At 38.1% G+C, this 15,812-nt stretch overlaps 1 protein-coding gene across 1 annotated transcript; it reads right to left on the bottom strand.

Moving 5' to 3' along the window:
* Positions 1 to 1,231: 1,231 nt before the first annotated feature.
* LOC110464096 (piggyBac transposable element-derived protein 4-like) lies at positions 1,232 to 4,454 on the bottom strand. The gene is made up of 4 exons (XM_021519146.1): positions 4,280 to 4,454; positions 3,691 to 3,967; positions 2,518 to 2,656; positions 1,232 to 1,918 (listed from the first exon to the last, which is right to left on the bottom strand). Exons 1-4 carry the CDS (start codon positions 4,447 to 4,449, stop codon positions 1,356 to 1,358), a joined length of 1,149 nt encoding a protein of 382 aa, XP_021374821.1. The 5' UTR covers positions 4,450 to 4,454; the 3' UTR covers positions 1,232 to 1,355.
* Positions 4,455 to 15,812: the final 11,358 nt, after the last annotated feature.

The raw sequence follows: 15,812 nt of genomic DNA, 5'->3' as shown, positions 1-15,812 counted from the left end.
ATTTACATTTGTGTCGCAGTGCCTCTAGATAACAGTATTAACAGTCCTACATGTACCGTTACACGACCTCTGTCCCCTCATCGACAGTAACACACGCCGAATGACACAGTCGATCGACACAAGAATTCAGCCAACAGCATCTTTTAAATTGTCATCTGGTTTCTTAGGAAACTCCACATTTCACGAATGCATTTTCTATCTCGTTGAAAGTCCAACCGCTTCGTGGCATGAGCGTAGCCGCTGCACAACCGTCTTTTAACGGTCAGCTTTCTCCGCCAATACGGAATAAATTTCTGACGTTTTGCAACTAAAATATTTTACAGTGTATTTTTGTTTTAAATCAAGATATACTGTCAATTTTTAAGATAATCAATGCTTGTTAAACATGCAGATATTATGAATTAAAATTATTAAACAATATGTAAAGTGGAACTATTTGTTTATTGCTCAACTGTGTATTTCGTCATCGTTGACAACGCATCTTGTTGTTTTCATGACGGTGTTTTGCTTTTTAACGTGAAAAAATACTCTTTTTTTTTAATTCGAAATAATAAAAGTGGATGTAATAGAACGTAAATATAAGTTTGAAATGCATCTTTTTAACATGTATGAGGGTATGCAACACAATTATGTTCAAACATATTCCATGATGCGCTAAGATGCATTTCAAACCTTAACCTTTAGGCTGCCAAACATTTGACTCAGCCAATTCGAAGTATCCACAACTGTTTTTCCAACTGTGACGTCCAGCCAATTATGACGTCAAAGTATTGTTGACGCTATGTTAATTTCGACGTCGCGAAAATCGCATGATTGTTGTTGCGCAAACAAACATAACCTTTATAACGTCAGCAATTTTACGGCGTTATAATTATTTGAGTTTATTTCCGTGCAGTTTTGATTCATGAGTATAATATGTAAACGGAACATCGTATTTTTTTTTATTCTTTAGAGTGTCAAGCATTTGGATGTTACGTTCACGACGTAATCTTCTAACAAACATAATGTGACGCATTCGCAATAATGACATCATGAACAACGATGTATTGAATAGATACTCTTTATACATAATGTATTTTGACAAGTTACCCAACCATATTGATCTCCTGTCATGGTTAGAGAGTTATATAAACTAGTGTACATGTACTAACATTCTAGCATAAACAGTGACAAAAATACAGATAAATCAATATATAAAAAAACGATAAACTAAACAGAATTTAAACGTGCCATAAGTAAAACAATATTTCATAAATTGCTCAGCATAAATTTATTTCCAGATTGTCTTGCTAAAGTTCTGCGCATGCGTTGTGCCTTTCGAGGCAGTGCCTATGGAGGCCTCTTTTACATATGGATCAAATTGTTCTGCTCCTGTGGCGCACACCTCTGCCATGCCGCACATTGGATGAACACACGCAACAATCTTTTTCTTTTCCACGCGGTAGTACTTTTAGGTTCTGGACTCTTCGACGTGCGCGCCTTGGCATGCCCGGGACATTGCATCCCGATAAGGACTCTGCGACCTGCATGATGAAATTAAGTCGAGTCAGTACGGGGCGATCAGTTGTGTTCTCTCTGTAGAGTATGTATGCATTTTGCATAATTCTGTGGAAAATGTGTAGAAGCACTTTTTTCCAGACTTTCTTGGTTTTGCGCTGGACACCATATGCACTCAATAACCCATCATTCATGTCAATGGCACCCATATTATGGTTATACGCATTGACAATTCTAGGACGCCCACATCCAAGGTCATGCGCTGGCAGGAGAGTAGATAAGAGCCGCACCGGCTTTTTGCCCTCTACATCACGAGCTGCCAGACACAGGAAGTTGCCCTGTCTCATGTATACAGCGGCCCCTGGCTGCGGATCCGCATTCCGTATAGTCAGGGGCATCGGTCTGTTTTTCCATAGCGTACCTTCAATAAATGAAATATAAATATTCTTAATATAGCAGAAAAGAAAAACCTTAAGTTGATTTTGTCAAACCTTACTTGCAAAGGAAATACTAAAAAGTGTCAACTCGGAGATAAAGCTCTCATTTGTTGTCTGCTTGCCGATAACGTAACACTATCAATTTTTTTTATGCTTGTAAATCGCAAAGAAGCTCCGAAAACCCCCCAAAAAACCCGCTCCTCGTGTTACAGGAAGTGCGTGGGTTCAAAGAGTATAAAACCTTAGTCGTTTTAATTATTTTTCAAAGTTCAAAACTAAGTGAGATATATAGAGCACTATCACTGGATATACATATTGACCCTTACCCGTCACATAGGTATGGTGCTGCAGCAGCATTCTTCCAAGATGCATCGAAGTGAAGAAACTGTCAGCAAACACGTGGTAACCACGGCCAAGCAAGGACGCCTCGCTCAGTAGGTTGTATACAACGTTACTGCCCTGTAGCTCCCCCCGCGGAGTTGGGTCGAATTATCGGCCTCTGTATATGGACATTTGAACGCTGACTCACAGAGTATCCAAAACTTAATTCCGTACTTCGCGGCCTTGGAGGGAATGTACTCACGCATCACACTATGGCCTTTTGTTCTCACCAGGGATTCATCAACACACATTTCCCTCCTCGGTATGATGAAGCGCAGGAACTGCCTGTTGACGAAGTTAAGTAGAGGACGAAATATGGCGGCAGGGTCGTAGGCAGGATGCTTAATTAAAAAAATAAAATAAAAACCAGTAAATCTCTCTGAATATCTTTTACTCGAGAGACGTTGTTTTCGTTAATATTGACAACAACAGGATGTATTTCTACAGCGACGTGACGTTACGTCATTTTATCTAGCGCTTCTATCGGTAATATTTGTATATTTATCTGTTGCTTATAATTCTTACAGCGATGAATGACCAAATACATTTTTTTCGTCAAAATTTAAAATTGTGTCCATGTGAATGACGTCAAAGTATAACATGTATGCTAACTTGTTAGATGAAAAGTGATATCTCAATGACAGTGACACGGATAATAATATAATCAATTTAATTATCATAAACTCGTCCGTGATATGGGATGTTTTGCATGTGTGATACTGCTTATTGACTGTGCATAGTCGATATCGCGGACTGACCATGTTCGACCGGTATGCGCCATATCCGCCCGGCATGCGCCATACTTATCCGTTACGCGCCTTATCGACCCGACATGCGCTATATTTACCCGGCACGCGTCTTATCAACCCGACATGCGCCATATCCGTTAAACTTCCCGCCCAATACTTTTCAGGAATATCATTAGACAGTGGGTGAAACAAACTAGTAGTGTACACACTGCGCATCCATCTGTTTTGTTACGCTGTTCATTGCATTTTATTTTAGAGTATAGAATGTGATGATATTAAAAATTGAATATAAATCTGCTGTGCGTTCTAGAAATGAAGAAACAAGTTTTATCAAGATATATCAATTAATTTTGTATGCCGAGATGGTATGATAGTGTGACTATTTTGTTCAAAGAGGAGCGCATGAAGGGCATTTTATTCTAGTTATACTTTACATGTACAGTAAGCGCATGACTTCTTCAATTAAGAGAGTAGGGTATACATGTGTTATAAGTACTGTGCTGCACTGAAAGCGCACACATACGCACGCGGACCTACTCACATTGAATAAACATTATTTGTATAAAACAGATTACAATGTGTACCAATGCATAGTCTATAATTTACCTAGACGACACTGTTCTAACCTCTCTTCCAACCATGCGCCGGAAATCTGCGATATGTAGGAATTTCAAAATATTTTGAAATCTGTTTCTAGCCATCGTGTGTGGAAACCAAGATGAACGTTGACTTGGTAGTCTTGAATTCCAGTATTCGGGAATTGAAGGCTTTCTTACAATTGACATGTTGTAAAATATTGAAAGAAATGCTTTCAATTCCGACAAGATAATTTTTTTCCAAGAACGCGCCCTTGCATTTTGTCCCAAATTGTTCTGGTTTGTCTGCAGATGGTGGTGTGCATACCTAAAATGTCAAAGATACTTCACTAACTTGTCTAACACCTAACATCCAGGGAAGACAACATCATGCAATACTTTTCAATAAAACAGATATACCGATAGTTTTTTCAGGGGTCATACACATGTATCTGGTAATAACGAAACTGTTGATAAATGATAAAATGTAAAATATAAAATTAAAAGAATATTTTAAACAAGAAAGGCTTTCAGTCATTTTCAAGACCTGTGCGACCACTGTTTTTAAAACAGAATTGGGTACCTGAACTAAAATTATTTCATGATTTATGAAGAAGGAATAGTTTATGTAAACTTTTACCTGTTGGTGTGCCGAATTATTTCCTTCATCAGTGTCTCGGGAAAAAGAATCATGAAATATGAAAATGGCCGAGAATCCCTGGGTGGCATATGAAGAGGCCTAGGAGCTTCGTAAAAGCCAGGACCCCTGTCGGGTTCAGGTGGAAACATCCGCATCCATGGAACGGCCATTACTACAGGTGCTTTCCAAACAATAATGACGTCACTTTGACTAAAGATAACGTCAAAATTACGTACCTTTTACATCATCATTTTTCGCGTTGATAGACGTCATGTAACCCAACGTCATAATTTTGTATGGCAATCAAGATGAGGTGGCATAAACAACAAACTCTATTTAAATAGAATCGGCCCCATCGGCCCCCTGGCACTCTGAGACCTTTGTAATCGGTCCCATCGGCCCCCTGGCACTCTGAGACCTATGTAATCGGCCCCATCGGCCCCCTGGCACTCTGAGACCTATGTAATCGGCCCCATCGGCCCCCTGGCACTGAAAAGGTTAAATAACTTCCAATGACGTCATAATAACTCCATAGTTACATAACACACTATGACGTCATGAACATTGTGTTGACTGGGGACAAGATTTGTAAATTCCTAACCACCGACGGCTACTCATTGTTTTACTACTTATCGACCCACGAATGTATTCAATTTAAAAGATATATGGTAGAAAGAAGTGAAATGTGTGCCAAGTGAATCACAATTAAAAAAAAAGTGTAGAAAGGTTATATAGGAGGCCTTGTAGCAGTACTATAATTGGCATATATATAATACCATGTACCCCAACAGGGTAAGAGATATACAAAAGTGGTTGGGCCTATCCCTACCGACATATATATAATACCATGTACCCCAACAGGGTAAGAGATATACAAGAGTGGTTGGGCCAAATTATATATCCCCACCCCATACCTGCACATCCAATTATAATACATAATTTAATATAGGAGAAACACAGTTCTTCTCCTCCGCATAAGAGAAAGTTGGGTAGCTAGTGTCTTTTGGAGAACTGGTTCACACATCACATAACTGTTTCACAAATATTAGATATCAAATTAGTTAAAAATCTTTGATACTATGGAGTGATTTAAAAATTGTTTTCTTTCTTTCACAGATGAAATGCTGAAATTTTGTATAGAATTATTTTGATTTCGAACTTTGCCTCACGTCCTAAGCAGTGGTTGACTTGACTGGATCAGCGATTGTTCTATTTATGAACGGATCGTGGATACAGTCGGTGCTATCTATCTGATCCACTACAGATACTGTATGGAACTTCTGTAAACGTATAAATGTCACTAACATTTTTCATTACATGATGTAGTTGCTGTTCACGGAATCGTTCAAGGGTAGACAACTCGTACACTCTTGTGTATTAAAAACGGCGTTCGTTCGTCTCATGATAAAAGGGAATTAACTCTGTATACCTTGAATAGGATAATATAAAGAAATCTTGTATGATATATTATTTCTTAGCTTCCATACCACTGCCCAGGGTCCAGAGTTACAGCGAATTCCAGCAATTTTACAAGGAATCACTTATTGGGGAGTTGTTAAACATGTGACATAGTTTTTTAAAGTTTTCTTTAAATAGTTTCTTAGTCTTATTTAATTAAACATTTGTCCTAGGCTTGGTTATAACCGGAACAAGGACGTAAAGACCCATCAATCAATCAACCAATCAATCAACCAATTTAATTGAACTTCTGATAGCCTCGAGCTATGTATATACAGATATCTTATGTTGAACTAACACGCGATCAGTTTCTACCCTACATTCTCTGGCGTCGGTCTTTCATTTCCAACTCTACGTTAAGATTAACCATTGATAATAAGTCGATTTTGAAAAGTCTTTTTATTTTTAACACTTGTTTCATTTTTAGAGTTCCATTTTCAATTAAACAAATCATGATAATTAAATACATATTTTCACTGTCTTGTGAAATTCAGCTTGTCAATAAATGTTACTATATACTTATATTTACATTCTGTATGCTTAGACCCATTGACAAAAATTACATTCATAAATGCATAACACAGGTGTTCATAGAATCTCAGCACGTGGGAACTGATAGTAACCTGATCACACTGCGTAGTAATACACTACAAAAACTACTCACTCGGAACGACCGACCTAGATGCTTAATTCTTACATCTTAACATATTATTGAACTGTGTTTTGTGAAATATCCACGTATTCACGTGGCCTGTGCTACAAATAAACATTGAATATAGAACTACATTTTGTTGTGTTATTGTTGTTGACGGTTGCTAAGATCTCTCACGATAGTGTCACATTTCCCCGCGAAAAAACACTGTTCTCGCCACTGCCTTGCACCCTTGTATAAGCAGGAACAAACCCTGTTTATTTGTTTTATTCGTTGTTATATCGATCCACTCAAAGGATTAGTCAATGAAAATATAAGGAATTATATTTATTTTTTCAACATTTATGAGGCCATAACAACAATGGGTTTATGGACATATTGAATGAATCGCGTTAGCGATTCATGTAAAATATTTCCAAAAACCCATTGTTGTTATGACCTCATAAATGTTGAAAAAATAAAAATCATTCCTTAAGTACTGATATCTATACAATACTTCAAAGCTTACATACTTATGAGCTTATGAGGCCATGTGTCCCCATCACATCATCAGTATCCTGTTCGTGAGAAAACACACTCTTCATCATGACTCAAGTGTTTGGGCGTCCCCTCCTTTCAACAAAGATACATGTATCTACACACGAAATATTTTCCTCTATAACAATATGAATCTATGAGAGTTAATGATATGGAATAATTAGCGTGCGTGCTAGTACAGTGAAACCTGAGTTTACCGACATACGTGGTTACCGACACCATAGTTTACAAATAATTGAGTTTATCGACACCTGCTTTTATAGACAACTGATTTTCCCGACATTCTATCTTATCGGCACCTTATTGTAGCGTCACCTGACTTCAAGAACCGCCTATTTGATTAGAAATGGTTTTATTGCTTAATTAGGCTAGTTTCTCTGTATGTCATACTGACTGACCCACTATTTTATTCTACTGAATGATTCAGCCTCTCTTGATATGCTCCATTTTATAATGTATTTTTTTTAGTAATTCCTCAGATAGTTAGTATCAGTATTAACAAAGCACATGCTAGTGCATTAAGTGTCCCGGTATGAAACCTACAGGCGTAGTTCGAGAAATAACCTACACGCGTTAATAAGTAGAGGGCTAGATAGAATATGTGGGGTAGATAAAACCAGATAATTTGTGGGGTAAGGTAAATCTTCAATCTCACTTAAACTTAAATACATAGTTAAAGGATAGCTGGAACTAAAGAAGTCGCTGGGTATTTTGGAACTAAAATATATGTGAGATCGCAATGTGTGGGGTAGTTGGAACTAATGGATTTGTTGGTATCTGGTGTTACAGAATAGTTGGTGTAACATGGATACACAGTTATTGGGTAGCAGGAACTAGGTTATTGACTTGGTAGGGGAACGAACGTATTTGTGATGTACATTGTCTCTGAAATCAACTCATTTGTGTGAGATCTGGAAATAATATGTAACTGTAAATGAATCACGTGCTGAGTAAGATTAGAACTAACGAACTTGTGAGATAGTATGGACTAACATAATTCATGGTCGGGTAGCAGGAACTACATTTATAAACAATGTATGGGATAGCTGAGACATTAGATTTTGTTGGGTACCGAGAATTTTAGCATTTTTGGGACAGTTGGAAATAAAGCCCATTTGTGCGGTTGCTGAAACTACCTGTAGAGCATTTGTGCGGTTGCTGAAACTAGAATATTTTTTGGGGTAGTGGTTTATTTGCTTGTTTGTGTGGTTGAGTATTACCTATAAATAAGTCCGCATGAAGACGGTGAAATGTCACTGTACACGCTAACGCAATGGAACATCCGGTACATGTGTACTAAGGACGAGCTTACCTGTCCCTATCGTATCCCATTCAAAGCCGAACGTCAGGGGACAGAACCCAGGACATCATTCGCTTTGGCGGTCGCTAAGCACCTAGTACGGGGTATCTTCCAGGAGTTACGCTCGCTATCGTTCTCTGGGTTTAGTCTCACCTAGCATACATTTCTAAAATACTTGGGCTACATGTACATTCGCGTATCCGGTTGAAACGGTTGAACCGGTTGAACCTGTAAAGAAAACGACAGGTAGAGATTTGGACCGAGGCTGACATCAGGAAAATTTGGTACGTGTAGATTGAGGGGTCTAGACGTACCTGACCTAAACTAAAATGCTGACTATTGCCAATTTGTGTTATTTCTTTCTTAAACAATGTCAAGCCACATGTAGTTTTTAAGATACGTTATGTAATTTAGTGGACGGACTGTTTTTTAATCTCCGAAACTGTGCATTTTTAGCTCTGCTTATAGAACGGTCCAAGTGCGTTCGTTTATGGTGGAAAATTTCTGCGCCACACGTACCGTTTCAATTCACACCTGATCACAATTTGGTTATAGTCTGTTTCAAAATGGTATTGTAAAACATATTATAATTAAGAACTTATGTCTATTTTAATCAGAGAAATTTTGAATTTTCTTTGTAAAGAATTATACTGACACGTGGTAGTATAATTCTTTACAAAGAAAATTCAAAATTTCTCTGAATTCTAGTTGTGCGAACTTTCTGTAAACGGACTTGATATTTTTTTACGGTCAAACGTGTAACACAGCTTCAACTGATATACATAAAAGCCAAGCCAAGTACTCAGTACCATATTGCTATACGATAAGAATTTATTGATATATCAATTTGGGCCCGGACAGTTTCGGCCAATGAAACCATGGCAAGTTCGGCCCAAGTAATACATAAAAACTCGTAAAATTGGCGGTAAAATCTGACGTTGCATCAATGTAAAGTCGTTCACTCCTCAGTTATAACGAGCACAAGATTTGGGTTCATTGGTTTTACATGTCCAGTATGTAAACCTAAAATACAATATATTAGTATTAAAATATATGGGTCGAACTAAGTACGAAACTAACGTTTACAATAAATGCGAAACGATGTCTATCTACACTATTTTTAGTTCTACTTTCGCTTTATAAGCTTCGACGTTATTATACAGATATCGTGTCATATTATATTATATTATATTGCATTATATTGCACTGTGCTAATGTACATTTACATATTTCTAATACAAAAAAAAAATGACTTACCAGAGGGCCTGGAAAGGTCCGTCTTGCTCCGACGGAGCACAGTGCAAAGTGCGGTGGGAAGGTAACGGGTGCGTGTGTATATGACACCCAGGGTGGCGTGTGTATTGGAAATACTCGTGCAATCGCATTCGCTCGACCTTACACGTATTCGTTATGAAACGGGTACGATAGACCACACATACAATCAAACCTGCTGACATGTGCATCGAGTACACCCTGTTACATAACACATAAAAACTCGTAAAATTGGCGGCGGTAAAATCTGACGTTGCATACTTATGACGTCATAATTCAGCTGATTCCAATAGAGCCGAACTTACCCGAATGCCTCTCCGAACTTATCCCATGGCAGGGCTCGTTCGGCCATCCGATCTTCCGACAGTGAAAATTAAATAATGTTCAAAAACGGACGTGCATGCTGCCATACTTCCCAGAACGGACTTTAATAAAAATGGGCCAAACTTGCTCCTATCTCCCCTATTGTCATGTCGGTCTTAATCTCATTAGAGTTTATGTTTTATTGTTTTCCCTCGACTTGTCGACTTTAAATAAAGTTTATCCTACCTCATTCTGAAAGCTGTATTCTGAATCAGTAAATATCAGAAATAACAAAAGCTACGCTCTTTTAAGGCTTTGCCTTTTCATATTAGATGAAGTGGAAACAATTATAAAAAAATTTACACCAAAAATCAATCCTATGTATACGTTCATATTCACACTTTATAGTACAGACTATGGTTTACCTGTAATCAAATCCTTTTGTTCTCTAATTGACACCAAATCTCACCTAGCATACACCCAACACCTTACCTGTATAAAGGAAAATACCAAATGTATGCTACGCGAGACGACACCGTTCTCTGCACCCCTGACGCATATAGTGCCTTCGATCTTTTTCTTGGCATATTCCAGGGGCGCAGAGAACGTAAGAGAGCGTCACCCCTGGGTTTCGAGGATGGTTGGGGGGTAGCTGGAAATAGTACGTTTGTGGGGTAGTAGCTGAAACAATTTGGGAATTGCTGGACCTAAATCTTTCGTTAGGTATCTGGAACTAAAGAACGTGCGGGGAAGCTGAAATAAATAAATTACGGAAAGAAAGTGTGGATCTAGTAGACTATCGGTAAAGCGGGAGAACACGCCTGACTGTTGTGCATAACAGGAACAGAAATTTTAATGAAACAAGACGTGAATTTCTCCCCTAATATCACCTGACGGATGTTTAATGATAACAGAATCGTTTTTTGTACTGATAACATCCTTCAACGTGATAAAACTCGGACGCAGACACATTACTCACTAAGTAGTAATAACCTTAGCAATACTGTCGTTATTTTTGAACCTGGAATGCACGACCGTAAATTGTTCTTCATTTCTTAGACGCACGGACGCGACTCGTCTTGTAACTGTCAAAACTTTGCATGACTTCCAGAATAAAACTGAATATATTATACAATTTTCCTCAATATTGTATGAAACATATTGAACAAGTCTGGGGGAGTGTATACTGGCTACATTTCCCTGTCACTGTATCTACATATATGGGAATTAATCAAGCTTACACGCGGCGAAATTGAATCCAGAAAGTGCGCGTTATTATGGCGTAACGTTCCTACTGATACCACTAAAGCCAGCACTCTGGGCTAGCGTCAACTCGGGTTAAATCAATAGTGTGGAATATGACAGGACCGTGTCAACAGATTGTCAATAAAGTAACAAAGTAAGACCAATAACAAAAAGTGTCCACGGTTTATCACAAACCTCCAGAGACCATTTCGTGAAAGTGTTGACAACAAAACACATCAAGGCTATGATTAACTTTGACTTGGTGGGATCTGTTAAGGGTGTATGCTACCTTACATTGCATATCTGTTACCTGTGATAGAGTAATCTCCCTTGGTTAATTCCGTTTTTATAAATGTACAATTATAATGATAGAGACTTTTTGTCAGTATTTCTCTTTTGTCTTGCTCTTATTGTCCCCTATGCAGAATCTGGGAGCACAATATCAAACAATGGACTGTTCTCAGTTCCCCGACTTTTTAGAGAACAAATTTCCCCCGAACTTATATAGATAGCTGTGAGAGGGAAACGTCATACATGTATACTTTTTTCTAAAATAATACTGATTTTTTGAATATTTCCTTTCATGTTGAGGAACAATTAAAACATACTTCACATATAATTAAATAAAATGGTCGTATATACACGTACAGCATTAGCATGGACATGGTACAGAATACAAACCGATCGGTATGGGACTTTAATCAAAACCCATAAAGATTACCCCATATACCATAAGTTTTAATCTAATCAGTAAGCGGTTCATGGTAATGATAAAACTTAGAAATGTGGAATATCACCAGGACTGCATCTTGAAATAAATACTAAATTTGTATGTTTGGAAATTTGAATTTTATAACGAATTTATATCGTTCCTACTCTGTTGTTTGGTCATTTGACATTTATAAAATGCATATGTTTAAGATTGGAATACAAATACCAAGAACTGTTTACTGAAGACTAATCGTTTAGGGTTAATAAAATGATGATAATAAAAACAAAAAAAATGAATCACATGCTTGAACAGATAATTCTATCATAAAAGCGGAAGTAGACATATTTAACTGTCAACTATCACGGCGGAAATACATCCCCGAGGGAGAAGATCTTAACATTTTACACGTGTTTAGACTGTCTTTACAATGATATCGTATCTGACCTGGTTTCCCTCCAGTATCGATCAGGAATCTGTACCAAGCTTTAAAAGCTTAAAGCCATGTTAGGGGAATTTTGAATATTTGATATTTGTATATTAATCAATTATAAAAATAAAATATTTAACGTCTGTAATTAATAATGAACTCCGTCAGATAATAACGGCATATAACTCCTATTTGAGAAGATAGACTGGACAAGATTTCTATTCTGAAGCCAGAGTTTTATAGATGATGAAGCATACAAACTACACCTGGGCCAAACCACGACGGAAAATTGACTATCGTAGTGCTGCTCCCTCCATGGCCTTGCCGTACCTTTTTCATGACTGTTTTATAACTAGAGACCATTTTCAGGAATCAGACATGTGTAAGAAAATAAATGTACAGACATGTTGTTTCACCCCCGTCCAGTCCCAACGGATGTAACGCACGCAACGACAGGAAGTGATGCTGGGAAATAGACAAACAGATGTCTAGACGCGCTCGAAGACGACGTCATACTAGAGTCCATACCACCCAGATCATCCCTTACCGAACACACAAGCAATCGTTCACCGTATTTTGATACAAAACAAGTATGTTTTTTTTAAATTCTGCAATTTCATTTCTCATTTTTCACCACTGATAATTATGTTTTTTAAAATACCGAACTAAATAAAAATGGCGAAGCATTTTTCCTATTTGCATAATCGTGATTACCTCTAATGCTTAAGTATTATATATTGAGGAAAATATAACTAGGCTCTTATTTGTAATTTCTAGGGGAATTTTCGTTCTCAGACTCGCTATTTTTGATTTTTGCAATATTAGCTTGAAGTTCGATGGGGTTCGTACAATGTATACATTTTCAACTCCATAGAACTAACATAAATGGTTTAATATGTTGATGAGGACAGTATAGAAATAGGAATTAGGTGTTTGAAGTCTTAACTTCGGTATCCAGACCTAAACCGGGTATTCGCCAAAACCAGATGAGACCAAACTAAACAGCCCTGGCAGTGTGTGGGAGCTATGATACAGAACAAAAAACTCCACTTGAGCAAAATGTAATTTGATATTGATTGAAAAACCGCCAAATGTGTATCATTTTCATACAGTACGATGGGTCATAAAGCTATATTTTGTCAAATATCACAGAATTATTCAAATTTTTCTACGTCAACCGACACTTTTCGACATGCGTGTTAAGTACGTTTGTTCGGATATCGTCTGCTCCACTATCAACCAGCCGCCATACCATACCCGCCTCCCGTGATACATACTGAGAATATTAGCATTTGGTTTGTCTATATATGGAAATCAAACACTATTTCTCTGAATCATAAGTCACGGATATAGAATTATACTTTATAGAGTTCATTCACAGTGGGACCTTCAAAATGGGTAGATTTAGACTTCAAGCATACCTGATATAATCGCTATTACAAAAGGGTACAGACTACGATACTATACATGTATATGAGAGACGAAAGGATCCACTACAGTAAGTAGGAAAAAGGATCCATATCGACATCTAAAGCGAGGAAGTGAACGAGATCTTGCAGAAGTAGTGGAATGCACGTGGTATTGTAGGAGTGAAGAAAATAATGCAGTAGTGTAGGAGAGAGAGAGCAAATGAGTGAACGCGGTATCACGTTAGCAAGCGAATGAAAGCGATATTGTATGAGCGAGAGTATGAACGCGATATTGTAGCAGTGTGAAGGTGAACGCGATATCATAGGAGCGGGAGGATGAACGCGATATTTCAGCTTGGCAGCGAGAGGGTAACCCGATATTAAATGAGCGAGAGGATGAACGCGATATTGTAGTAGTAAGAGGATGAACGCGAGATTTGAGGAGTGAAAGGATGAACGCGATATCGTTGGAGCGAGAGGATAAACGCGATATCGTAGGAGCGAGAGAGAAATATGATATAGTAAGAGTTCGAAGATGATCACGATATGACAGGAGAGTGAAGTGAACGCTATATGTTAAAAGTGAAACGGTGAACACGATATTGTAGGAATGATGGGATGAACGTGATATTGTAGGAATGATAGGGTGAACACGATATTGTAGGAATGATAGGGTGAACACGATATTGTAGGAATGATTGGGGGAACGTGATATGGTGGGATTGATAGGGTGGACGTGATATTGTAGGAATGATAGGGTGAACACGATATTGTAGGAATGATAGGGTGGACGTGATATTGTAGGAATGATAAGGTGAACGTGATATTGTAGGAATGATAGGATGAACGTGATATTGTAGGAATGATAGGGTGAACGTGATATTGTAGGAATGATAGGGTAAACACGATATTGTAGGATGGTAGGGTGAACACGATATTGTAGGAATGATAGGGTGGACGTGATATTGTAGGAATGATAGGGTGAACGTGATATTGTAGGAATGATAGGGTGAACACGATATTGTATGAATGACAGGATGAACACGATATTGTAGGAATGATAGGGTGAACACGATATTGTATGAATGATAGGGTGAACACGATATTGTATGAATGACAGGGTGAACACGATATTGTAGGAATGAAAGGGTGAACACGATATTGTAGGAATGATAGGGTAAACACAATATTGTAGGAATGATATGGTGAACGTGATATGGTTTGGAATGATAGGTTGAACGCGATATTGTATGAATGATAGGGTGAACACGATATTGTAGGAATGATAGAGTGAACGTGATATGGTGGGAATGATAGGCTGAACGCGATATTGTAGGAATGATAGGGTTAACACGATATTATATGAGCGAGAGGATGAACGCGATATTGTAGCAGTGTGAGGGTGAACGCGATATTGGAGGAGGGAAAGGATGAACGCGATATTGTAGCAGTGTGAGGGTGAACGCGATATCATAGGAGCGAGAGGATGAACGCGATATTGTAGTAGTAAGAGGATGAACGCGATATTTGAGGAGTGAAAGGATAAACGCGATGTCGTAGGAGCGAGAAGGTGAACGCGATATCGTAGGAGCGAGAGGATAAACGCGATGTTATAGGAGCGAGAGAGTGAACGCGATATCGTAGGAGCGGGAAGGTGAACGCGATATCGTAGGAGCGAGAAGGTGAACGCGATATCGTAGGAGCGAGAAGGTGAACGCGATACCGTAGGAGCGAGAAGGTGAACGCGATATCGTAGGAGCGAGAAGGTGAACGCGATACCGTAGGAGCGAGAAGGTGAACGCGATATGTTGGATTCTTTGAGGAAATGAGGGAGTGAATGCGATAATACATTATTAAGCGAAAGAAGGAGACAAGATTGATTGACCGATTGGACGAAAACGATATTGTAGCTAGCGAGTAACTGTACGTTATAGCAAGGGCTTGAAGGCTTAAGGTGGCTCCACACTTTCGCAATTAACCAGCAAAATTCGTTGAAACTTTCATATAATGGTTATGCAACTATGTAGAGTTAATTTTATGAAAATCTAAACATTCCGATAGTTTGGTGGATTTTTTGGAAAAAATACCAAAAAATTGAATTTTCGCCACTTTTAATATTTTCCGGTTTTTTTTGTGTGTGGCATTGTTCGGAACAATAAAAACAATAAAAAAATGAAAAGAAGCATTTATAATTAATCCTACAAATATTTTATTTATC

This window comes from Mizuhopecten yessoensis, unplaced genomic scaffold (assembly GCF_002113885.1).
Source record: "Mizuhopecten yessoensis strain PY_sf001 unplaced genomic scaffold, ASM211388v2 scaffold10959, whole genome shotgun sequence".
Lineage (NCBI taxonomy): Eukaryota > Metazoa > Mollusca > Bivalvia > Pectinida > Pectinidae > Mizuhopecten > Mizuhopecten yessoensis.
Note: the sequence above shows the minus strand (reverse complement) of the source record. Positions and strands in the feature narration are given on the sequence as shown.

Coding starts and splice junctions, on each gene's coding strand:
- LOC110464096 (XM_021519146.1), bottom strand. CDS start 4,449: ATGGCCGTTCCATGGATGCGGATGTTTCCACCTGAACCCGACAGGGGT. Junction 2,657..3,690: donor GGCGCATGGTTGGAAGAGAG/GTTAGAACAGTG, acceptor TTTTTAATTAAG/CATCCTGCCTACGACCCTGC. Junction 1,919..2,517: donor AAAAGGCCATAGTGTGATGC/GTGAGTACATTC, acceptor CATTTATTGAAG/GTACGCTATGGAAAAACAGA.